The 24124-nt window shown below is 44.4% G+C and overlaps 1 protein-coding gene across 1 annotated transcript in view; it reads left to right on the top strand.

Annotated features, from left to right (window-relative positions):
- Vopp1 (VOPP1, WBP1/VOPP1 family member) overlaps window positions 1-17051 on the top strand; it is a 70207-nt gene extending 53156 nt beyond the window's left edge. Inside the window, exons 4-5 of the mRNA XM_005360889.3 lie at window positions 7800-7936; window positions 14605-17051. Of these exons, the coding sequence (XP_005360946.1) occupies window positions 7800-7936; window positions 14605-14795 (328 nt within the window). The 3' untranslated portion in view covers window positions 14796-17051. The remainder of the gene's footprint in view (window positions 1-7799; window positions 7937-14604) is intronic.
- The last annotated feature ends 7073 nt before the right edge of the window (window positions 17052-24124 follow it).

Here is a 24124-nt window from a genome sequence, read left to right as displayed (position 1 = left end):
TGTAGACCAGGCTGGTCTCGAACTCACAGAGATCCGCCTGCCTCTGCCTCCCAAGTGCTGGGATTAAAGGCGTGCGCCACCACCGCCCGGCCGTATCTATTTATTTTTAAATTTTATTTCTCTAAACAATAGTTGGATTCAGATTATATACATGGCATACTGTAGCAAATTGAGATTACCTGTATACAGACTGCTAAGTAGTAACCTTTTCTGTTGTAAGTTTTGAGCTATTTTTCTAATTGGAATTTTTATAGTTTTATTTTTTGTTTTTTGTTTTTTTTCAATTTTCCCCCTCCACCCCGCAATGGTCTTACAGATCCTGAGAGGAAGAAAGTTTAAATTTTAGCAAAAGCTTTAAAGATATACATGAGCTTGAATGGGGGAACATTTTTGTAAATCAGAACTAAGAAGGGTGTATGTATTCAAAGGGCATCTGGAATTACAGCTAGCCATTATAACCTTTATATACAAACCTTTCTGATTTAACAGTTTCAAATACTAGTCATAAATAAACTCACCATTTTTTGTAAGAACTTTTTCCTAAGGGGGCTTACTAGGCAATATCTAATTTCATTGGGGTCTTTAAACAATATATACAACAGCTTTTTCCTTGCTGCATTGGTGGGCCCTCTTCCCATTCTTAGTTTTTAGCCTGTATGCCCTAGTTTCTCCAACCTTGATGTCAAATACAGTTAAGCGCTGATTGCATTTAACCAGCTGGCAGGAGCGAGGAGTTGACTGGATACTCAGTTGAGGGCCCAGGACTTGCCTGTCGCTCCTTTCTTAAAGGAGTAATAACATAACAAGGCCATCTCTGGGTACTCGGCCACAGCTGGAACTGTTATTGGAAGGTTTCAGACACGGAGTGTTTGTGGTGGTTTCAATGAGAATGGCCCCCATTGGTTCATGTATTTAAATGCTGGATCCCTAGTTGTTGTAACCATTTGGAAAGGACTAGGAGGTGTGGCCTTGTTGGAGGAAGTGTGTCACTGGGGGTGAGATTTCAGAAGCCCTGACCAGACTCAGTGTCTCTCTGCCTGTGGGTCAGGATGGAAAGCTCTCAGCTCCTTGCCTTGCATCTCTGCTTCCTGTGATAATCATGGATTAACCCAGATCTTTAACCAGTTTGTGTGTGTGTGTCTACAGGTGGAGGCAAACAACTTGAAAAGCTTAATAAGTATTTTTTTCTTATAAAGACATCAGGTTGCAGAATAATGTATGATAAACTAGAGAGCAGTAAACAGAAAGTGAAAATTAGACAAGGGAACTCAAAACTTCTGACATCAGGTTGTTTCCCCTCCCCCCACACCCCCTCTTGATGTCTGTGTCTTTAAAACTGAAAAGTAAAATAAAAGCAAGAGTACGCAGACTCTAGGACAGAGGCAAAGGTAGACCACGGGCTTAAGGCAAAGGAGGCCCAAGAACAGGAAGAATATCCTATCTCAGGAGAAGCAGGCTTAGAGACACAGTAGAAATGGTAGGCATTAGGACCTAATATAGAGCCGACCTCCAGGCTGTCCTGAGCCACACAGCTAAGAGGCATCCCCACACTGAAACTTGCCTTCTACTTTGTGGTCATTCTGAGGTGGGGTCCTGGATTCCCAGGCTGGCAAGGCTACCAGGATGCCAGGGGTCTTGGCTGGGATAAGGAAATGGGAGGGGCTGCTTTGTTCCTGTCTGCATCACAGCCGCAGCCCCTGCTTCCTTGCTCTTGCAGCCACCACTCACCCTGTGCTATTTGCCGTCCTGTTGCAGCTGGGTTGTCTTACAGGGTTCCATCAGCAAGCCTCTATGGCTCACTCCCTGTGGACCAGGGGAGCCCTTTGAGAGAAGGAAGAGGGAAGTTGGCTAAGTTCCAGGCTCTGAGTGGGATGTTAAGTGGGAGCTGAGTGACAAGGATGAGAAGAGGTGGGGTAGGTCTCTGAGACTGAGAGCCAGGGAGAAGCAGAGGAAGAATCGTTTGGGAGGCACAACCAAGTGAGGAAATGGTCTTCAGACAGAAGGGCAGCTGAGTTAAGCTGTGGACAGGCAGAGGACATTTTATTGTCCTGGGGAGTAAGATGAGTGCAGTGCCTAATTTTCAAAGATCTCTGCTTAGAGGAGGAAAGGGGCAATCTGAGACCACCACAAGGAGTTTGTGACCCAGGCGGACCATCCTTAACTGTGGTAGTGGCTCCTGAACTAGCCCTTTTTCATTTGTAAGTGTTTGGACAGGAAGGCTTTCTCAAAGTAACATGGTCTCCCAGCGTCTATATCAGCAGCCAACGCCAAAAACCCTTGGGAGGTTTAATGTTCAATCTACTTCATAGAAGGCCAGTCGACTTCACAAAAAGTGTGCAGCTTTTCCTTGAAGAGTGAAATACCACAGTCCTCCTCAGATCTCTTCAGTATACATTTAAGGGGTGAAATCTTGGATTGGGTGGTCCCCGCATTACAAGGAAAATAAGTGGCTTGTTGAAATTTATTAGAAAGATAAAGGCAATAGCAATAAAAAATAGGCATCTCAACTCCATGTAAGACCCATCACATGTCCTGGGAGTAAGAAAGGTTCCCAGGCAGGTGACTCCAGGAGCTGTTTGGTATGCTTGCAGATTCCCCGACCTGGAGGAAAGGGTATGTAACTGGGAAGACCACAGATAACAAGAGAGGATACACAGAACAAATAACAAATACTGGCAACCGTAAGGACAGAGAATGTAAAGAATGCCCCAGGCACCCAAGCTGCAGTGATCCTGTGACTCAAAAAAGCAAGAGTGAAGTGTGCAGCCAAGAGAAGCCATCATGAAGCCAAAATGAGTGCGGTCCACCTGTCTCTCAGAACCAAGGGAGGGGGCACAAAATAAGACAGAAACACCAATAACAAATCAACAAAATAACTCCCCCCACAGAGCTTGCCCTGTGTGTACTGAGTCATGTATATAGTTGGCTGGTCATTCATGAGAGGTGGAATCAGAAAACAAAGCCCTCTGCAATTGGTATCCCAGCATAGCACAGGACGACAAGGGGCGGATCCTCAGTACAAGTTTTCTTCAGAAACTTTAAAGCTTCTCAAAGGGGCATATCATCCTCAAAATATCAAAAAATGACGCCCCAAGAGGCCTGCCCCATGGGGCCTCAGAGGCCCATCCTTCTCCTCCCTAAGAAGGCTCCTCTAAGAGGCCTATACAAGGCACAAACCTTTTAATGGAATCCAGTACACCAATTTACCTCCTAAGGATGTCAGAGGACTCATCCATTTTGTCTGGGAAAACAGCAGCCTTTCCAGACCTTTCCGATTTCAGTGACCCTGGGATGTTTGTCAAGGAATCCTCACATGTAGCTCAACCTCTCCTTAGCCAGGAAGGCCCAGTGAGGTTGGGTCCTGTGTTGGCGTGGGATTGCTCACTGGGGCTTCAAATGAAATAATCCATGTGAGGACGTTACAGATCACCATGCTTTATTAAGTCTATTGAGAGAATCGTGAGTTCTCTAGAATGCTAGGAGTACACTCAGGCCTTAGACACTTGTTGCAGAGACAAACGAGGGTAGCATTTTTAAAGTTAAAAGGCTATAGTCACATCTCACCTGGTGTAGGCTAAGGGGTCTTTACAGGGTGACCGTTATGTTGTAAAATGTCACACAAGACCTTTCCTCCAGAGGAACCAAGCTGTTTTTATGTACCAGGACCCTTTCTCAGCAGGGAAGGAGGGCCCTTCTAGTGTTGTAAAGCAGTTTATGATGAGGGATGAGAAGACATTTGTTTTCAGGCATATGTGACTTCCAAGGGACCACCTGACATTTCTTAAGCTATTTCAGAACACCCATGCCTGGGCTCCTAAAATCTGTGGAGCATAAATCGAGGGTTGTTGATAAGCCATCATCCTGTAAAGTGGATGATGATAAAATGATACTAGTTTCAGAAACAGATCAAGAAAGGAGACTTAGCAGAACAGAACATGAGAGACTCTAGAGTCCATTCCAAAGGGCTCAGCCTGCGTCAGGGGATGCTTTTCTTGTAGTGTGGGCAGTTTCAGAGGATCGGGAATAGAGCTTAAGACAAAGCCTCAGCAAAGCTTTGCTCTGCTTTCAGTAAGAGATCATTGGAGTGGGAGTAGGGGGGCTGGGGGGGGGGTAGGGGGAGGCTCCCTGGTGCTGAAGGCCAAACCCTCTGGAATGGACTCTATGATTCTCCTGTTTCAGGATGGGGAAGGGAAACAGTCTCATGAAGTCTAATGGTTTTACAGAATAAAGACAGTAGCAAGTCCTGACAATTTTAAAATACATTGGTGGGTACATCAGAGAGATCGTTACAGCAGGATAGAAAAAGCTTTTCTGCAGGCATTAGATGCCTATCTGATGACATTCTTAGCTTTTGGGTTCCTGGAAGCTAGGAGGAGGCTGATAATTTGATAGATTCCAAACAGTTTTCATCTATTAGTCACAGGGTTTTCCTCTATTTGTTAGTCACAGGGTGTTAGTCCTGACACAGAGGTGGGAAAGGCATGGCTATTTAGGGGCTAAAGCTAGTCCAAGATAAAGTAATTAGCTTCTAGACCTGCATCATTCCAACTGTGTGCATGCACAGGGGGCTTTTGTGTGCATGGGGGAACAGGGTGGTATATTCATCTTCAGGTCATTTCTTCTGCAGCTTCACAGTGGTAGATAGCAGCAGATGCAGGTACATCGATCTCCTTATCAGGAGCTCATTGGATCCCAACAGCCCACAGGTGTTATCAGACAAGTCGGCTTTACTGTCTGGACTTGCTCCATCTACCTGAGGCTTTTAGGTCATTAACCCTTCAGTAACAAGTAGGCCGTTATATGGGAGTACTCTGCAGACAGTGCGCAAATCTTTATTTATTTTTGTTTTATGTGCATTGGCGTTTTTCCTATATGTATTGTCTGCATGAGAGTGATGGATCCTGGAGTTATAGACAGTCGTGAGCTGCCATGTGGATGCTGGGAATTGAACCCAGGTCCTCTGGAAGAGCAATCAGTACTCTTAACCACTGAGCCATCTGTCCAGCCTCCACAAAACTCCTAATGCCAGCAATTCGGGGAAACGTTGCAAAGGTTTTGAGCAGCTCTTTTGGTGAGGTTGTTCCCAGCATGATGAGGTAAGTGTTTTGTGGAGAGGAGGTCTCAGGCTGAGAGAGGAAAAAGTCAGTGCTATCAGTTAGTTCAATGTCCTCAGCTGACCTCTGCGGCTGCTTTTCGTTCTTTTCTTTCTTTTTTTTTTTTTTGCTTTTTTTTTTTTTTTTTTTTTTTTTTTGCTCTATACATTTTTCTCTGCTCACCTCCCTTCCTCCCCTCTCCCCTTCTACCCTTCCCTGTGACACCCACGCTCCCAATTTACTCAGATCTTCTTGTCTCTTTCTCCTTCCTATGTAGTCATGTATGTCTCTCTTAGGGTCCTCTTTGTTGTCCAGGTTCTTGGCCTCTGCTTCTTTACTGCAGTTGGGAGGAGAATGCTTTTAAGAGGCCCTGCCAGCTATAGAAACAAAGCTGAGGTTTGAATGAAATTTTCCAGTTTTAGAATGGTGGCTGTTTGTACCCCTCATTAGCATTGTAAAGCACATGTTGCAAAATGGGAGAGATGGGCAGGGATAGCTGTGTGGATGAGCCTGCCACTGGAGGTTCCCATACCGCTCCTGGAATGGATCCAGGCAACAGGGTCTTGTGTTATTGGTGCCCCTCACCAGGAGATTGCAGGCTGGGAAACTGCCATGTTAAAAGAATTAAAAAGGCAAACTGAATTAAAGAAACTGGATTATTTCTGACTTTAGAAAATGAAAGCAACTTCGCCTTCTAACCAACCCTTGGGAAGCTTCCCAACTATGCTGTACGACAGACTACAGTGGGCACCCTGCCTGTGGATATAATCCTTTGAAAACAACTTTTCTCATTAGTTGCCACAACTCTCACCCAGCTAACTTGAAGTTCATTTTCCTGGCCTTTGTCAACCCCCCTCCCCCATTAGAAGTAAGTCTTCAGGCTAATATTTCAATGAGGAACAGATCAATTACATGTATTACCAAAGACACAGCTGGTCTGTCAAGTGACTCTGTGCTGTCCTTCCTTCTTAAGTGTGAGGTACAGTGTCATTTTTCATTTAGGAGGGAAAAAAGTTCCATTTGGCAGTATAATCAACATCTTGACCTCGTATCATAGTGAAGACCTCAAATGACTTATTTGCAAACCAGAGAGCCAGATCCATTGGAATGGCCAGCAGTGAATCGCTGTGTACATCCCTGTATACTCTAGGCTTTGAGTCACTGTTCTCAGATATGTTTGTAGGACTTCACGTTAAAGGTAAGATGATAAACCTAAAGAGGCAAGTCCAGCTAGGCTTAGTGGTACTGCCCTGTAATCTCAGCTGCCTGGGAGGCTAAGGCAGGAAAATTACATGTTGAAAACCTGCATGGACTGTAGAGTGCATTCGAGCCAGTTTAATGAGACCCTACCTGAGAGTGAAAAATGCAGTGAAAAACAAGGGTCTGGGGATGTAGGACTATACTGATGGAGATAGAGTGGGAGAGGGGAGAGGGGAGAGGGAGGAGAGAAAGACAGAGAGTGGGGGAGGGGGAGAAGGGAAGCTGGAGACAGGGAGGGGCAGGGGGACAGAGGAGGCAGAGACAGACAGATGCTGCCCCTTGTGTGATTCCAGCATCTTTGCTGATGAGGTTCTTTCCTTCTCCAGACCTCAGAATCTACTTCCCACATCCCTCCAGGGCCAACTCTTGTGTCTCTCCCCTGAGCTTTCCCTGCTCTAGGCCTCGTCACACGTCATTCTTCTCACCAGACTTCCTGTTCCTCCTCAAGGCACCGCCTTCTCCTTTAGAACATAGCTCAGATATGGCTGGAGGAGAGTATTTGTCCATTCTCATGTGCAATAGTATCTTTGTGTACGCCTCCCAGTGCACTGAATTACACACTCAAACTATAGTGAGGAGTTTTGATAGAAAATATTTCACACAGGTCTGTTCTTCCAGCCTTCATTTTTCTTTCTGATCGCTTACTTGTTAGGAATAAATAGTTTGTGCATTTGCCTTTCGGGTTTCTCTTCTATTAAAAATTAAGTCCATCGAGGTGTGGGAAAGGGACTCACTGACTGTCTTTGGTAGGATTTCTACTACTGTAATAAAACACCGTTCCTAAAGCAACTCGAGGAGGAAGGAAGGGATGTATTTCATCTCACAACTCTCAGGTCAAGTTCTGTCACTGAGGGAAGTCAGGGCCGGAACTGAAGCAGAAGCTGCCCAGGGACACTGCTTAAGGGCTTGCTCCTCATGACTTCCTCAGCCTGCTTTCTTCTGTATCCCATGTCCACCTACCCAGGGGTGCTCACAGTGAGTTTGGCCCTCCCACATCAGTCAATCAAGAAAATGCCCCCACAGACTTGCCTATGGGGAGTCTCATGGAGATATTTTCTCATTTACTATTCTATCTTCCCAGATATGTTTGTGTCAAATTGGAAAAAAAAAACAGCACACCGCACAGATGATTATGTATAGTTAGTGGACTGGCTTATTTACGTCAACTTGACACAGGCTAGACTCATCAGAGAGAAGAGAACCTCCATTGAGAAAATGCAGGACAAGTATTTCGCTGATACCATCCATAGGAGGATTGTCCCAAGGTGAAACACTTGGGGAGGACCAAGGCTAGTCGTATGCCTTCATGGCTGGAGGCTTCCCACAGCTTGATGAATCTCTCTGCTTTGCCACTTTGGAGTAGTATTCCAAAAACAACTGGGAATCATCCGGCATTTTTGTTACCATTCTAGAGCCTGGCCTCAGCCTGTGTCTTGATCTCTGCAGGTTCCTGTTGATGATGGGTGTGCTCTTCTGTTGTGGAGCTGGTTTCTTCATCCGCCGGCGCATGTATCCACCACCACTCATCGAGGAGCCCACATTCAATGTGTCCTACACCAGGCAGTCACCAAACCCTGCTCCAGGTCAGCCTGCCTCATCTTTGTTTGTCCTCTTCTGCCATTTATAATGCCCAGAGTGTGCTTAAAGAGATAAATCAGACTGTTTTAATTTCTAATGACTGGTTTTATTGGCTATTTCTGCTGGTAGCAATGCAATATATTCTGTGCCTATCAGCTCATGTTTTTATATTATTGTTGATGTACCCTGTGTGAGTGATACACGGTTCATATATGCATAGATGCTTTTTCCTTTTTCCTTTAAAAAGCTGTTTAATATATACACTTTTATATATAAACAATAATGACCCTACCATTCTTAATTCATCTGGAGTAAGTATGTTATTAAATGACAATTTATTTGGTGTTTTTATGATTGCTTATGATTTTGTTGTTTTTTTGTTTGTTTGTTTTGCATCTTAAAAAATTACTCAGTAAGTATGCATTGTGTACCTATTTGAATATTCATAAGTAGTGCAGCAGTAGACATTTTTATAGAAGTCACTACTGGCCTTGTAGAGCATATTACCTCAAGTAATATTTTAAGATCAAAGATAATTAGCTATTTCTTAGTTCTTACAGGACACTTTTGCCTTAAATGTGTAAATCTTCCTCATCCTATGGTAGTTGATGTTGCCCCCCTCAAGGCAACAGCTAGTATGTGAGTTTTGACAATGCCTCTGAGGTTCCCTGCCTTGGATGGAACCTTCTGAAAATGGAGAGTTGCAAGGTCCCAGCAGCTAGAGTGGACAGGCACTGCTCATCCTTTCTCTGAACGAAAGATTTTATGTTTGATGAAGTTGAGGCCACTATCTTGATTGTGTTCACATGGCCCTGCTCCAGTCATGGCTTCTACCTGGAGGCCTTGGGGAGAGTATGTCCATTCATCCCACCCTGCAGGTAGATGAGTGGGTTGGAGACAAGATTAGTGGAGCACACTATGTGGAAATGACATTTCATCAGTCTCTTTAAGATGCCCACAGAGTTTCAAATAGTCACTGTTAACTGCAGTAAATAATAACAGTCTATATCGGGAGGAACACCGAGTTTTAAAAAAAGAATAAAGTACCTGTGAAAGCATAAAAAAAGACCATTGGTTAGTCTGCCAGTGTGAGGATGTCAAGGACTTAGGACTGGTATCATACATCTTAGATCAAAGTTGTTATCGTGGGGCTAAAAGGCATAGTGAGGGTGCTGAGGTTTGCTACTATTCCATCCATGCTCTAAGTGGTACCTGGAAGCATTCAGAAACACAAGTGCCCTTATTTACCCCATAACCACCAGTATTGCAGACCCCACTGGAGTTAAAGGATCCCAGCTGCAGAAGACATTAGTTTAGGCCCCTAGGTCTCTACAGTGAGTTGCTAGTTGCCCCAAATTCCTTTTTCAAGAACGTAAACTTAGTCGAGCTGGGTGGCACACAGAAGAGGCCTGATCAATGCTGAGATGTATGCAAGGACTTTGTGCACTTGCTGGGGGATTCCACTTTTCTCTTATTGGTAGTATGAAGGACAGAAACTGGATTTTAGTGAACCAATGTGTATGCTCATTGTGTCAACCATGGTTGACACAAATACTACTCTCTCTCCAAGGTATAGTCCCAGCCCTTGGCTTTTAGAGACAGTGTCTCACCCTGTAGCCCAGACTGGACTTTAACAGTGTGTGGTCCAGGCTATCTTGAGACTTCATATCTTCTTGCCCCAGCCTGTCCAGTGCTTTGATTTTAGGAATGCACCAAGACATCTTTTAAACTATGCTTGGTAATGAAGAAGAAACAGCGGAAGATTCATTCCCTGGAAGGCAGGAAAGGGCAGCACTCTATAGGCTGGTGTGAGAGGGAGCTTATAGTACTGGTAGGACCAGCATCCGTGTCCAGCACCATTAATGAGGCACACAGTGAAGAGGTGCTGCTGATTGGCGGTGAGAAGGATGGTCTAGCATCATAGTTCTGGGGCTTTTGCATGGGCCGAGTAGGACTCTGAGCTAATCAGAATGTATAGGTAAAGTAGTTGTGGAGATGGAAGTTCAGAGGCAAAGCTCCTTTTGAAACTGGGGGAACCAAAATGTTTTTACTTGAAACTCTGGGGTTTATTGAGAATACACAACAGAAGACAAGAGAGGAGAGTTGAGTAGTTGAAGTTCTGAGAATAAAAAAAGATGCTGAATGGGATATGGAACCCTGAAGTCCATGCACCATAGGGTGAGTCACTGATCCTTTAGCTTGTCAGTACCTTGCCTAAAAAATTAAATCACGTGAAGGAAAGAAGTCCATGTTTTCATCTCTGCATAGAAGAAAGAGAAAATCTGACCTCATCAAATCCCATGGTCTTTTTGCTATCTGGGTCCACATCCTTTTGGCACCAAGACAAGAAAGAAAGACCAGCTTCATCCATTCATTTCCTTACTCAGAAAACATTAGCCAACCACTTGTAGCCTTGTGCCCCAACCCTTTAGAAACATAACACTGGAAGAAATTGTAAAAACTTTGGCCACGGTTGAGGAATATGTTTGAAGGGGAAAAGGAGTTTGGGTTCAGAAAGACCAGAGTTCCCATAGAGCTTAGTGAACTAGTGACTGACCGTGAGGGAGATAGTCTAGGTCATAAAAATCAAAGATAAACCGTGCCTGTTCCTTGTGGAATTTATATAGCAACACTAAAGTCCACAGTCAGAAACAAGGCTCACCACACAGTTTATGAGGAGAGGCTAAGCATGTGTATCAGTTACCTAACTTAACTAATATTCACAAAGCCCTGGACTCTGTCCCCAGCCCCACACAATATCAGACATGGGAGCTTCTGGATCTAATTCTAATACTCAAGAGGTGGAGGCAGAAGGGTCAGAAGTTTTAAGGGCACTATTGACTACTTAGCAAGTTTGAGGTTGACTAGAGATTTGCAGGATGCTGTTGATACTACTACTATTACTACTACTACAAATATAAAATAATAATAATAATACAATTGTATGAGAAAACAACCTAAAGAAGCCCTTGGTAAAGAAGGAAGTGTGTGAATCTTTTGTAGGATGGCTCTGCTATTAATGGTGAGGAGAATAGCCATCAATATAATCTGTGGTATTACTGTGGTATTAATATAATCTGTGGTATTAATATAATCTGTGGTATTGCTGTCATTTACATAAAAATCATTTCCTCTAATGTCACCTTTTTAAATGAAGTAGTTAGTTGTGGTACTTAGTCTCTTTGAGAGATGAGATTTCATTCCTTCAAGTCATACATTTATGGTGATTGCATTCATAGTTTGCTGACAATTTTGATGTCTCAGTTCTGTAAGTATGCCATCCCACAGTTGTGGTTAGGTGTCTCGCTAACTAATACAAACCACTACAAAATGAACACCAAGAGTGATGCTTTGACAGTTAAGTTATCCTCCAAGTCAAAGTGAAAGCACACAAGGCTGCTTTGGGGGAGATAGTTAGGGCTGGAGGGATAATACAGGCATCCTGTGTGTCATAGGAGATTGGTTTGAGGGTGCCCCTGCATTCAGGAATGCTAACGTCTTTTTTATAAAATGGCATGGTGCTCTCCCATCTTCCTCATTTTTTGTTCAGATGGACACTAGCGTTTCCTAACTGACCTTGTCTTTTGGTATTCAATTCCTCTTGCTTCTGTCAATTTCTAACAAAGCAGCCTTAGCCTAAACAGAAGTGAGAACTTGTGCTCTCGGTTTTCTAAATATTTCCCACTTTCCTCAGGTGGAAATCCTACCTGTGGTCCACACAGACCTTCTGCCTCTCACTTTCCCCTATCTCTAGTTGCCTGGTTGACTCTGATCTTTATTACGGCTTCTCTTCTGGTTCATTCCACACCTACACTACACTTGCCTTTTGTTTTCTTCAGATCCGCCAGGATACTATCTTCCTACCTTATGTACATTGGTTAAAAAACATTCCGCTAGAAAAGCTTATGTCCTCCATCTAAAATCTCCATTTGCACATGGTACAATCTCCTGGACAAGCCTGTGGAGTGCTCCTCTGTCACCCCATGTGACATGATATGCTCTTCTCTCAACCTCATGCGTGCATAGCATGCTCCTGATCACTGTGGTGGCTGTTTTTGCCTACCTGGGAAGAGCAACCCTCAAATGAAGCATTGTCTCCATCAGATTGGCCTATTGGCATTGTCATAGCTGATGTGGTATCTAGGTAGATGACAAACACTTTCAGTGAAGTGGCAGGATACACAGTTAGCACATAAAAGTCATTGATTTCCTATATACCAGTGACAACATACTGAGAGTGACATTAAGCAAACAACAACAACAACAAAAGAGTAAATGTCTCCAAGGAATTGAAAGACTTCAAAGAATTCAATGTCTGTGGTCACAGATAGACCTAGTTAAAATAAGAGGATTGCAAAACAATGGTATGAATGTAGAATGGGGATGTGTAGGCAGAAGGGTAGCAGATGTGACAGGAGGGAGTTAGGAGAGGGCTGAGTGGGAGTAAACAATGCACTGTGTACAAGTTCAGCCAATTATGTATATGTGTTTATATATGGTAGGGGAGAATATTTGACCAAAGGTACATTAAGGCTTTGAGATTTTTCAATACATTGAAAAGTCAACAAGAATGATGATTATCACAAAATGTTATTAAGAGTAACCCAATTCCTTCTAGAACATCTTATTGCTTTAAACACAGGGGTTAGATCCCAGGTTTATGTCAGAACATTAACTATTTTGAAATAGATGAACCTATTTTATTAGTTCTCAAACTGTGGATTTTTGTAATTGAGGTGATATATTAATTTCTTTTATATTCTTTTTTGGAGTTGATCAAAGTCTGTGCTAAAAGACAGACTAAATTTCCTAAACAGTTCTTCATCTTTATCCTTGGTAAAAAGAACCCCTGGGAAGAAGCCGTTCACATGGGCTGATAACCCGTTAGAACTGTAAACGATGGTGGAGAGTCCACTGCTGATCATAGCCCAACTACAGTTTCTTTGTGACATCTTTGGCTTCTTTCATAGCCACTCATTGCCCAGCTCTGCATCAGACCCAACATCCTGATAAACAGATACAAACCTTTGGAATGTATTAGCAAAACCCCTTTCTCCACCAATGGCAAGGCGAAGAATGGTGTCGCAAATGTCCATCTGCCTTGCTGTAACCTACTTCCCTGATGTACCCACCAATTTATTTTAAAATCTCTTTGATTTATGACTTTCTTTGTTCTGCTCCCATTTAAAAAAAAAAGCCCTCGGAAGTGCTTCCACTCTGGAACACAGAAACTGGGTGACCTAGCTCCATATTCCTGGGCCGTGGTCACTCGGATTAGGCTCCAGGATAAACCATCTCCTACTCCCTTTGAGATGAGAGCTGTGGTTTTTGTGTTAACACCTTCATTCACCTGAAAGTCTTGTCCAGTTTTGCTCTGGTTCACAGCTTTAATCTGTATTTGTGATCCTGCTTTGCATATTTGTCCATTACATTTGACTGTATTGGTTTCCTTGGGAACTTTTGTTCTTACTGTATCATTTGTGATGTAGTTGACTGTAGTTCTGAAGTTTTTCATTTCCGTAGAATCATGTGCACATTGGGAACAGGTCTTTGAAACGGTCTCTCTGAGGTCTGGGGATATCTGCCTAACTCGTCAGCCTTGTCTCCATGGGTTTCGTGCATGCATCGCTGTCTTTCTGCTTTTACTTCCCTGAGTATGCATCTCTGCTCAGTCAAACATGGATCCGTCTTCTTTCTGTCCCCCTCTGTGTGATATGTCTTCCCCACCTTTTGTTTGTTATGCTTTTCTAACATCATAAATGTATCTCTATGTCAAATATTTTGTGAAAATTTAAGGTACATCCAGTTTGCCAATCCCTACAAAATCCATGAGCCAGTGTTAATCTGAGCAGCCCCACTGTGGGGACATTACAAACACAGACCAAGCAATATCTCTAGCCCAGAGACAGCAGCCTTCCCTATGCCCGCCTGTCACAGGCAACTGGGTCCCCCATCCTTTTCCTCTGGTCCTCTCAGTGTACATAATAGGCATTTCCTTCTGTCAAAGAAGGAGGAGGCATATATCAGGAAACTGCCAGGTATACCCAGCATGGGCCTGTGGGAGTTCCCTTTGGCCCACCTGGATGACAGATACCTTTTGTCTTCATAAAGTGGTACAGGAATGGAGACCTCACCTTCAGATACAGTGAATTTCTGGTAAATTGTTTTCAAACTGTGTTGGGGGGACGATGATAAATCTGGGCCAACAGATTACTTAGGGGATCTTCTCACAGCCAGGGCACAGTGACGACTCTCTGTGGTCCAGCTTCCACCTGGACTGGGCACACTCCTGCAACCACACTTCCAGCACGTACTTCACCGGCTCCAGCAAAGTGAGCTGCCTTGTTTTCAGCTCCCGCAGTTTGTGATGGGCTCCAGTGCCTCCCTAGGACACTCCCTCATTCTTTCATACTCCTGTACTTTATTGCGCTCTGGAGACTGATGATATTTCAGCAGCACACCTCTCCAGAGGAACTGTGCTCCCCAAGGGCAAGACCACGTGTTTCTCTTGCTTGTTACCTGATCTAGCTATTTACTGTCTCGAGGACTGTTTGGTTCCTAATAGACAGTAGTGTGGTGACTGATGGGGGCACAAGGGGCCGGGTAGTACAGAGATGTGCCAAATGGTGGGGTTTTCTCTTTTGTACTCACATACGGATATCTTGTCTTTCAGGAACCCAGCAGATGGGGCCGCCATATTACACTGACCCTGGAGGACCCGGGATGAATCCTGTTGGCAATACCATGGCAATGGCTTTCCAGGTCCAACCCAATTCACCTCACGGAGGCACAACCTACCCACCACCTCCTTCCTACTGCAACACACCTCCACCTCCCTATGAACAGGTGGTGAAGGACAAGTAGCAAGATGCTACCCAGAAGGCAAAGAGGCTGGACAGGCCCTTCCGTGTGTCCTCCCCATCCTCACTGATACTTGCTGACAGGGTGGTCCAAGGGCAACTGCTCTTTGATATCTTCAAAGCAAGCCAGCTCTCTTTCAAGTTTTTTGTGGAGGACATTTGAATTTCATACTGTGTCTCCTCTGTCGCTTCTGTTTCTGATGTAGTCTGTGCTCTCTGGGAGAGTGTGGCAGCAGTCCCCGAAGGTTGACATTCCTGCGGTGGCTAGGGTAGATCCTCGGGAGAGAGGCTAAGAGGAAAGGAAGGCATAGCCTATGTCGGGGCAGGTGAGAGGTCAGGATGCAATAAGACTCACATCATGTGGTAGTGGGAAGAGAAGCTTGAATGGCCGCTGTCCACTGTCCTAGCCCGTTCTCCTCATAGAAGCAGTGGAAATGTGCCGGGGAGGCCTGCTGAAGCTGCTTGGCCTCCACTCACGTTTTGAAAACAGGCTTTCCTCTATAGGGACCGTAAAGACCCAAGTGTATCCTGCTTCCAGTGCAAGATGAGGGTCAGAATCAGGCCCCAGTTGGACATCTGCAGTTAACTAAAGACCATTAAAGAGGAAAGTCTTTTAAGTTAGGAAAAACCACTCCCTGCTCCAAATGAGACGTTGCATTTTGTGAATCATGCTGTGGCTTCAGATGGAAAAAGAAAAGTTCCCTTTTCTTTTTCTACATTTATTGAAGTGAGAGTCCTGTCCTTCAAGATCAGATGGCTAGTGAACCCTTGGGGTCACTGCCCAGAGGGCTTCAAAACCCTTCCCCTAGGTAGTTCTGGTGATGGCTTTCGTGGCCAGGTCGGAGCAGGAGACACAGTAGACTGGTTAGTTTACACAGACCCTTGGAGGGGGAGAGAAGAGTTGAAGGAGCTCAGCAAAGCAGGGCCAGCATTGCTGAAGAAGAACTAGGGTTGTGTTTGATCCTAGCATGGATGTGCTAGACTCAGAAGACGGGAAGTTTCTGGATACAGTGGAAACCTACTTAGTTGCACAGACCACATAACCAAATTAGAGAAAGAAAGTGTAGTTAGAGATGCTATTTCCCAGGTGAGAATCCGAGCTCACCCATAGATTTACAAGTAGCCGAGGGAGTTCTTAACAGTGAGGAGTGTGTTCCCTTGCGTAGTTAGTCACGTTGATGTGTATTTAAACCCAGATTGAGACCTTGTGTACTAAGAGCAAGGCAGTATAGCTAAGATGTCTAGATTACTTTATGTGTCGTACTGTGGGGACTGGGCTGGGAGTAAGGGGACTGACATTTTAAATGAACCAATCAGAGCCTTTTGATAAATTGTTACTCATTGGATTGGGTATCCAAACATATTCCTGGAATGTTCTTGACCACCTACGAGACCAGGAAGCATGGTGTCATGCTCTATTGGGGTATTTATATGGGGCAGGGATTCAGGAATCAGGACAGTAGCAGCAGAGGCTTAGTTTTAAGGACAGGAAGCATGGGGACTTGGTAGACAGTTTCATAGAAACTCCAGGGAAGGAATGAACACCCTTTAAGGCAGTTCGTGGACACAGTGCTGCTGCCCATATCATTGAGCACCCTTGTGTCTCTGGCATCCCTGGATCCTGTCCTGGATCCAGTACCCCTCCAGGTTTGGGTCCCCTTTTTAAACAAGACAACAAAGCACAATGTCTGCTGTTTACAATCAAGACAACTACACGGTCCAAGCATTTCTGTTCCCTTGTGGTTTTAATTTTAGTTTCCTCTGTTCCTTTTAAAAATAAGCACAGTGAGAGCTGCTCCTGTTGACTGCATCAGGGGACAGCTGAATCAAGGCATTCAGCATCCATGACTACATTTTATCTTTTTGATAGCAAATCCTTTTGAGAAACTGAGCGACTGATAGGGCCCAGCAATTTTATACTCCAATGTCTGTGTCAGATAAATTTTGTTTGCCATGGAGCTTGCCTTGGAATTCCTTCAGCCGTAAACACGGGCAAAGCCTATGGAAATTGCACTTCTGGGGACAGTCCCCAGCATTCTTGTTTTCTTGTCTTCAGTAATGTTCGCCCTTTCCTGCAGCTCCACTTACGTGTGCTGGGGTCCTACAGAGCGGTGCTCGGGGCCAGACCTGAAGGAGACTTGTGCATGCTCTTTCCTGGCAACACTGGGCTCCTATTTCTTCTTTGTTCTCTTTTGATAGGGTCCTGTTTCCTATGTATACAAAAATAAAAGTGAATTTGGTCATGTGCTGTGGTTGTTTGTTGGGGTGTGGGAAAGGGATGGAGATGAAGTTCCTAATGAGAAATTATACCATGAATTCATATGGGAAGTGGGCTTGAGTAGATGGTGCTCCCTACCTACATAGCTGGAAGCTAAATGTCATCCAGGAATTTGTGTGCCTTTTGGTCCAATGACACACTTTCAAAAATCAAGACAGGAAAAAGTCCCTGGAGGCAAGTGAGAAGCAGAAGTGTTTATCTCATGGGGGATGCTGTTTGGGGACAGGAATATGGCCCTGCTCTCCTGCAGGAAGTTGGCCCTCTAAAGTACTACTGAATGTGGTGTCCACAGGTGTCATCTCGGCTGCTCAGAGACCCAAGGCCCAAGGACTGCATGAGTGCAGGAGTCCAAGACAGGCAAGACAACAGAGCCCATTCTCACCTCAAGCCTGCAAATGTCCTGGTCCAGATAGTCAGGAACTGTGCTTCATGGATATGACTGGGGATTTAGCTGCTAGAGTTAAGCTCCATTTTGGGTGAATTGCTAAATGACAAAGTTTTTAGAGTTTTATATTCCAGCTTCTTTAAATACTTGTCTGAGAAGCCTGATTCCTTCTCTGCTTGTAGACCCACATCTGGGGTATTTGTTTCAGGGCCGTTGCCAGACTGTGTTGTTTTCACTGGACATTTGAGAAGCATCTTATTTCTGTATTATCTTCTACTATACAGATTTGTAAACTGTATAATCCTCTTGGGGAAGCGGGGAGGGCAGGGTTGGAGGTATCTCAGTCCTTCTGCTCAAGACTATATCTAAGGATAGGTGATTTCAGAGGAAGAATTAAGGAAAACTTGTCTTTCCATCTCGTTGTTCTGCATGCTATGGCTGGGCCTTTTATCAGTGTGCTCTCTTCACTGCTTATTACAGAATAACTCATCTGACAGGTACCGATGCTGGAAACATGGCAGTACATGGGACTTTCAAAGGTCTGTTTATACTGCTTACATATAATCATCAATAAGGTACAACTCACAGTGACCCATTTCATGTTCAACATCAACTCAGGATTAAAGGGGCAGCCTCAAAGCAGTGCACAGATGTGAAATGGCCTTAAACTATAAGAATGACACTGTGAGGGGGTGTGAGAGACTGTGTGGCCGTACACAGTTGCTCTCTCAGCTCCTCAGGAGGCTGAGGCTCTGAGGAACACTGGAGCCCAGGAGGACAGGATTGGTAAGAGCAATACACTTGCACTCAGTTGCAGATAAACAACTGGGAAAACCAACAAAACAAATTGCCAGTTTCTAAACAGACTGAGTTTAGAAACAACTAACCCTGACTCCAGGACTCCTAGAATGCTGGACCACAGGAAAATGTATTGAGATATTTTGTTATGAATAATTTAAAATACACAAAAGAGAAAAAATATTGAGAACACTCATAAATCTACCACTTGTTTTCTGTAACTCTTAGGTATTTTAAAATAATTTCATAGTAGCTAGTGTGCATTTTATGATGGTTTCTCTGCTACAGTTGAAAGCACTGGCAATCACTGGCAGAATAAGGAAATAGTCTTTGAGAGAGTGTTTAATGTGTTTATGCTAACTGCCCTGCCCTCCCCTTCTTTTACTACTTCTGGGCTCAATTCTAGTCGGATTTCTTCAGAGCACTGCTAATATGCTTTGTGACAAAATGCCTGAGAGAATCATCTTATAAACAGAAAATGGTTTAGACTCAGAGGCCTAGAGATATCAACCCATGGTCACTTGGGCCTATTGCCCATAACACATCATAGAACATGGAATCAAAGAGGCCTTGTTTACCACAAGAATGATAAAGAGCAATGGTTAAAAATACCCCTTTCATGGGCATCTCTCAGATACCCAAGTTTCTCCCTCTACAGTCGACCTCCCAGAGGTTCCACTACCTTCCAATAGCACTATGGGCTGTTACTGAACTTTTACACGTGGCCTTGTGGGGATAGTCATAATGCAAAGTATTATACTACCTGTTGCTTACTTCCTCTCAGGCCTCCATTGGTCCCTGGGGAGTCTCAGCCCTTAGAGTAACATCTGAATTGGTACTATCTTCTTGCTGCTACTCCTGTGCATTTGTGGCACCTGCCCATCTGTGGGCTGTTTAGACCTGGTAGCAATGCTTTACCGGATAGTTTGTGGTAGGGCCATCCTCCAACCCATAGGCCAGGTCTGGCCACCTATACTGACAATTACTCTTAAAGCCACTCTGAAGTTTTATCTGCAGTACCCCTAGATCGATCATTCGATGTGAAACATGTCACCTCATCTGGGAAGGGTCTACCTCCGTTCTTCCCTGTCAACAGGAACTTACTTCTTGTCACTCGGCATGTATGCCTACCTCCTTACTCTGTAGCTTTACTCTCAATACTAGGAGAGAGTTCTAGGCCCCAGTGACACTTAGACCTTTTATTTAAGTGTTTTAGTTTGCAGTGAGTAACTAGCCATTTTTTAAATGCATTAGTTTTTTAAATATGTGTGTGTGTGTGTATGTGTGTCCCATGTAATACCATACATGTGGAGGTCAGCTGACAACCTTCTGGAGTGAGTTCTTTTCTTTCACCTTTACATGGGATCTAATGATCTAATGACTGAGCTTGTCAGGCTTATGTGACAGGTGTCTTAACCACTGAGCCATCTTGTAAGCTCCTTAATTTGTGTGGTGGTTTTAATAAGAATACCCCCCAATAAAAGAATGTCCCCCATAGGCTCATATATTTGAATGCTTGGTCATTAGGGAGTGGTACTCCTTGAGAGGGACTAAGAGGTGTTGCCTTGTTGGAGTAGGTATAGCCTTATTGGAGGAAATGTCTCTCTGGGGGTGGGCTTTGAGGTTTTAGGAGCTCAAGCCAGGACCAGAGACTCTTCCTCTTCCTGCTACCTACTGAACTGGATGTAGAACTTTGTGTAGGAGTTTATTCTGTTCATGTGTTGCTCTTATCGGTTAATGAATAAAGAAACATCTTTGGGCCTGATAGGGCAGAACTTAGGCAGAGAAGACAGAACTGACTGCAGGGAAGAAGGGAAAAGTCAGAGAGACACCGCCATGGATCTTCTGTCTGAGACAGATGCTGGTTAGAATCTTGCTGGTAAGCCACAGTCACTTGGTGATACACAGATTAATAGAAATGGGTTAAATTAAGATGTAAGAATTGGCCAATAAGAAACTAGAGCTAATGGGCCAAGCAGTGTTTTAATGAATACAGTTTCTGTGGTTATTTCGAGTATAAGCTAGTCAGGCAGCCGGGACAAACAGGGGACCCTCTCCTTACAAGAACTCTCAGCTACCTCTTCAGCACCATGTCTGCCTGCATACTGCCTTGTTTCCCACCATGACAATAATGAACTAAATCTCTGAAACTGTAAGGCAGCCCCCAGTTAAATGTTTTTCTTTATAATGGTTCTGTGGTCATGATGTCTTTTCACAGCAAGAGAACAGTGACTAAGGCAATGTGTTTTGGTGACTGACCAGTTTTATTTGGTTAGGTTAGGGGTTTTATAAGGATAGGTTTAGAAAATCCTGATCTCACTCAAACCCCTTTAGGAGAACAGGAAACAAGACAGAAGAGGCTCACTCACTTGCATTGCATCTACCTTAGGCAGGAAAGACACCCCTTCTGGCCAACTTCTCCCAGGAAAAAGGTCATGACTTAAGATGGAGAATCTAGGGCTCAATTTCATCTGTTCTTCCCAAATTCCAGTGAGCTTCAAAATAGCCATAATAGCTGTCAAAGCAAACAAAGGACAGAAAGGGCTAGAGAGCAAAAACATGGCGTAATCTCTGTAATATAAAAAAGGCTGGTGAGATTTGTCGATGAGAAAAGAGCTGGGACAGGAAGAGCACACGGGTGGTGAAGGGAGAATACCGTGAGGGAGTTCAGTGGCTTCTGCCTGGCAATGCTCCAGGCACACTGGTAGCTAGAAGCTCATCCCTTACCTGAGTGAGGCACACTGAATGGTGAGACTCTTGCATGGTTCTGGGAGGTGAGCTACTCAAATTGTTACCCAGTTTTAATATGTGACTTTGTGTTACTCCGTGTTCCTAGTAAACATCTTCGTAGCCCTTGTGGTTTTCCCTCACTAGATCTCTGCTACACTTTGAATCTAAAATACTCAGCCCCCAAGTCCCATGTGTTAAAGGTTGGGTCCACACCTGGCTTGTGGTAGAAACTTGAAGAGGGAGGACCAAGTGGGAGATCGTGTGATTGTTAAGGGCACATCTTTAAAGTGGGTATCGGGACCTCAGTTCCTAAGGCTGAAAAATATGTTCCTCCTTGGCCATGAGATGAATGGCTCTGCTCCAACATGTGCCTTTGCCTGAGTAAGTGCCTCATCATCAGCCCACAGCAACAAGACCAACCTATCCATGTGAGGTGAAACCAGGAAAACAGCCAAAATAAACCTGTTTTAGTTTGGTCTTCTTTGCTGTGTTACATTAATGCAAAGCTGCCTAGATTAATTGCTATCCAAATGAATGGAGAGATGTTGTGCAATGCAAAACCTCATGGGCCTGGAGAGACCCCAGTTGCTTATCACCGCCCTGCAGATGCTTCTCCTGGCACCAGAGAAGATACAGCTGTGCTGCCTCTTCCTCCCTGACCTCAGTCCATGTGACTGTGACTCTGAATCCAGAGGCTTGTCTGCTCCATTTTTGACCCTAGAGTGTTGTTCTGTACTACACCAGCCTTCCTATTTAATTGTGGAGGCGTTTCTCAGCAAAACCAGTCCTTGGTATTTTGAAATTTTAGTTCTTTCAGCTTATAAACCACAAAAAAAATTCTCTCAGGTTCTATACATTTTCAAAGGGGGCAGGGCTGAAATTAAGGTGTCTGTGGAGATCCAGCCCATTGTGCCAGCTATAGAAGCCAGAGAACGGGAAGGAGCCCAGTGTTACAGTGAATACCAGTGTTTAGAAAGCATTAAAACGTGTCGGGGTTAAAGACAGTGAAGTGAGGAGCACTGAGAAAGGTACACAGGAAGCCGCACAGATCTCCAAGTGTTGCCCACCATGTGGACGGAGGAGCCAAAGCGGTGCAGGTTACAGTGGTGAGAGCTGCTGAGGGTGGCCCCTGGAGGGTGAGTATAAAGGCCGAGATATGCTCCTAAAGTAGTGCTGTGTGTGTGTGTGTGTGTGTGTGTGTGTGTGTGTGTGAGAGAGAGAGAGAGAGAGAGAACACTGCTTGCTGTTGTGCTGATCCAGCACAACAGTACTCAGTAATATGGTAAGTGGGTGAGGTCACTGGACCCCTGGTACCTCCGTTTCCTCCCATAGAAGTGGGATGAGGAGGTACATGGGCTTGGAGTGGGTTGACGATCTCAAATCCAGCATCACCACATGTGATGAAGGTGGTGGAGACTATGGAATGTGTTATGATCTGGTAGAAGAAATTGGGCACTGGTGAGAGGAGCTAGAGGGCAAAGGCTGCCTTGTCCACAATCTACCATGGCCCAGAGCCCACACAGGGCTCTCCAAGTGTTGGCTACCATGTGGACAGAGGCCAAAGAGGTGCAGATAAAAATGGTGTTGTTGCGAGGGTTTCTGTCCTGCCTGGTTTCTGTCCTTCCACCAGGAGGGCAGCAATTTAGCCCCAAAGAAATCACACAAAGGTCTATATTAATGATAAACTGATTGACCCATTAACTCAGGCTTCTTATTAACTCTTATAACTTACATTAGCCCATTATTCTTGTCTATGTTAGCCACATGGCTTGGTACCTTTTTCGGTGGGACAGGTCACATCTTGCTTCTTTTGTGGTGAGCTTCCTCCTTCCCAGAATTCTCCTGTTCTCCTTGACCCACCTCTACTTCCTGTCTGGTTGTCCTGCCTATTCTTCCTGCCTGGCTACTGGCCAATCAGTGTTTATTTAAAACATAATTGACAGAATATAGACAATTGTCCCGCACCACAATAGTGAGAGGATGGTCCCTTGAGCATGAGTCCAAAGGTCCAAGGTCCCAGACAAAGCTGACTGTTTTTCTTATTCAGAAAATAGTGTACACTCAATGCATACAATGTAGAGTGAAGAGGCATGAAAGGCACTGGCAAGCCTGGTTTGTATAACATTTGGGGTGTTTCTGCTACCTTTCCTCTCTCTAGAAGAACTCAGGATCAAGATAGAAATCTCTGTAGCCCATTTTCCTCCAATACTTTTCGCAGCATTCAAACACCCTGATGCCTGAGCCGCAACCCAGTCACATTGGAGGGGGCCTTTAAACACACTTTTCTACTTGAAATTAATATTTTATACGTGCAAAATTTGAGTGTGATTTGTTGGCATACTTTTCTGTTCTGCCAGCTGCTCCCCCCAATAACCACATAGAGACTTAACATTATAAATGCTCAACTGATAGCTTACTCTCCTTTTCAGCTAGCTCATTCATATAACTTAAATTAACCCATTTCTATTCACCTGTGTGCTACCCAAGGCTCATGTATCTCATCTATGTGCTTCCAGTCCTGCTTGCTCTGTGGGGTCTCCTTGATGCCACTTTTCTTCTCCCCAGCATTCTCTCTGCCCTAAAACTCTGCCTAGACATCAACCGATCCTATTTTTGTTAACAATGGGAGCAGCACATCTTCACAGTATACAGGACTGCTCCAAAGCAGTGATTTTTGGATAATTTGTGGCCAATGCTAACTAACCCGCTGTTCTTGCACTCTGTGCACCTACTGTCTCAGCCCCAGGAAGAATGCCAGGGCCACACAGGCTGAAGATTTAGGAAACCAGTGAATCAGGCTGGCCCTTCCAGAGTTTCCTACCGGAACCTAAAGGTTCTCCCTCCCTATGGTCTGGAAGCAGAGGGTCCTGCTGAGCATTCCCAGGCCATTAGAACCCTTGTCTATGAAGCAGAAAGCTCTTGTCAACTCACAAGTTTGAGTAAAACATTAACCTTCATCACGCTGTCTCAGTTTCTTTGCATTACTGTGGGTGATGCCAACCAAATAAAATAACATGAACACACTATTGCTCTGTATCATGAATAAATTGAGTCCTCTTCCTCCTTGTGGCCCACCATTATTTCAAATTTCATGATTATAATTCCTTTAGTTTATGATTTTACTAAGCTTTGTTCTGCCCTA

This window comes from Microtus ochrogaster, linkage group LG3 (assembly GCF_000317375.1).
Source record: "Microtus ochrogaster isolate Prairie Vole_2 linkage group LG3, MicOch1.0, whole genome shotgun sequence".
Lineage (NCBI taxonomy): Eukaryota > Metazoa > Chordata > Mammalia > Rodentia > Cricetidae > Microtus > Microtus ochrogaster.
This window is presented reverse-complemented; position numbering and strand designations above follow the sequence as displayed.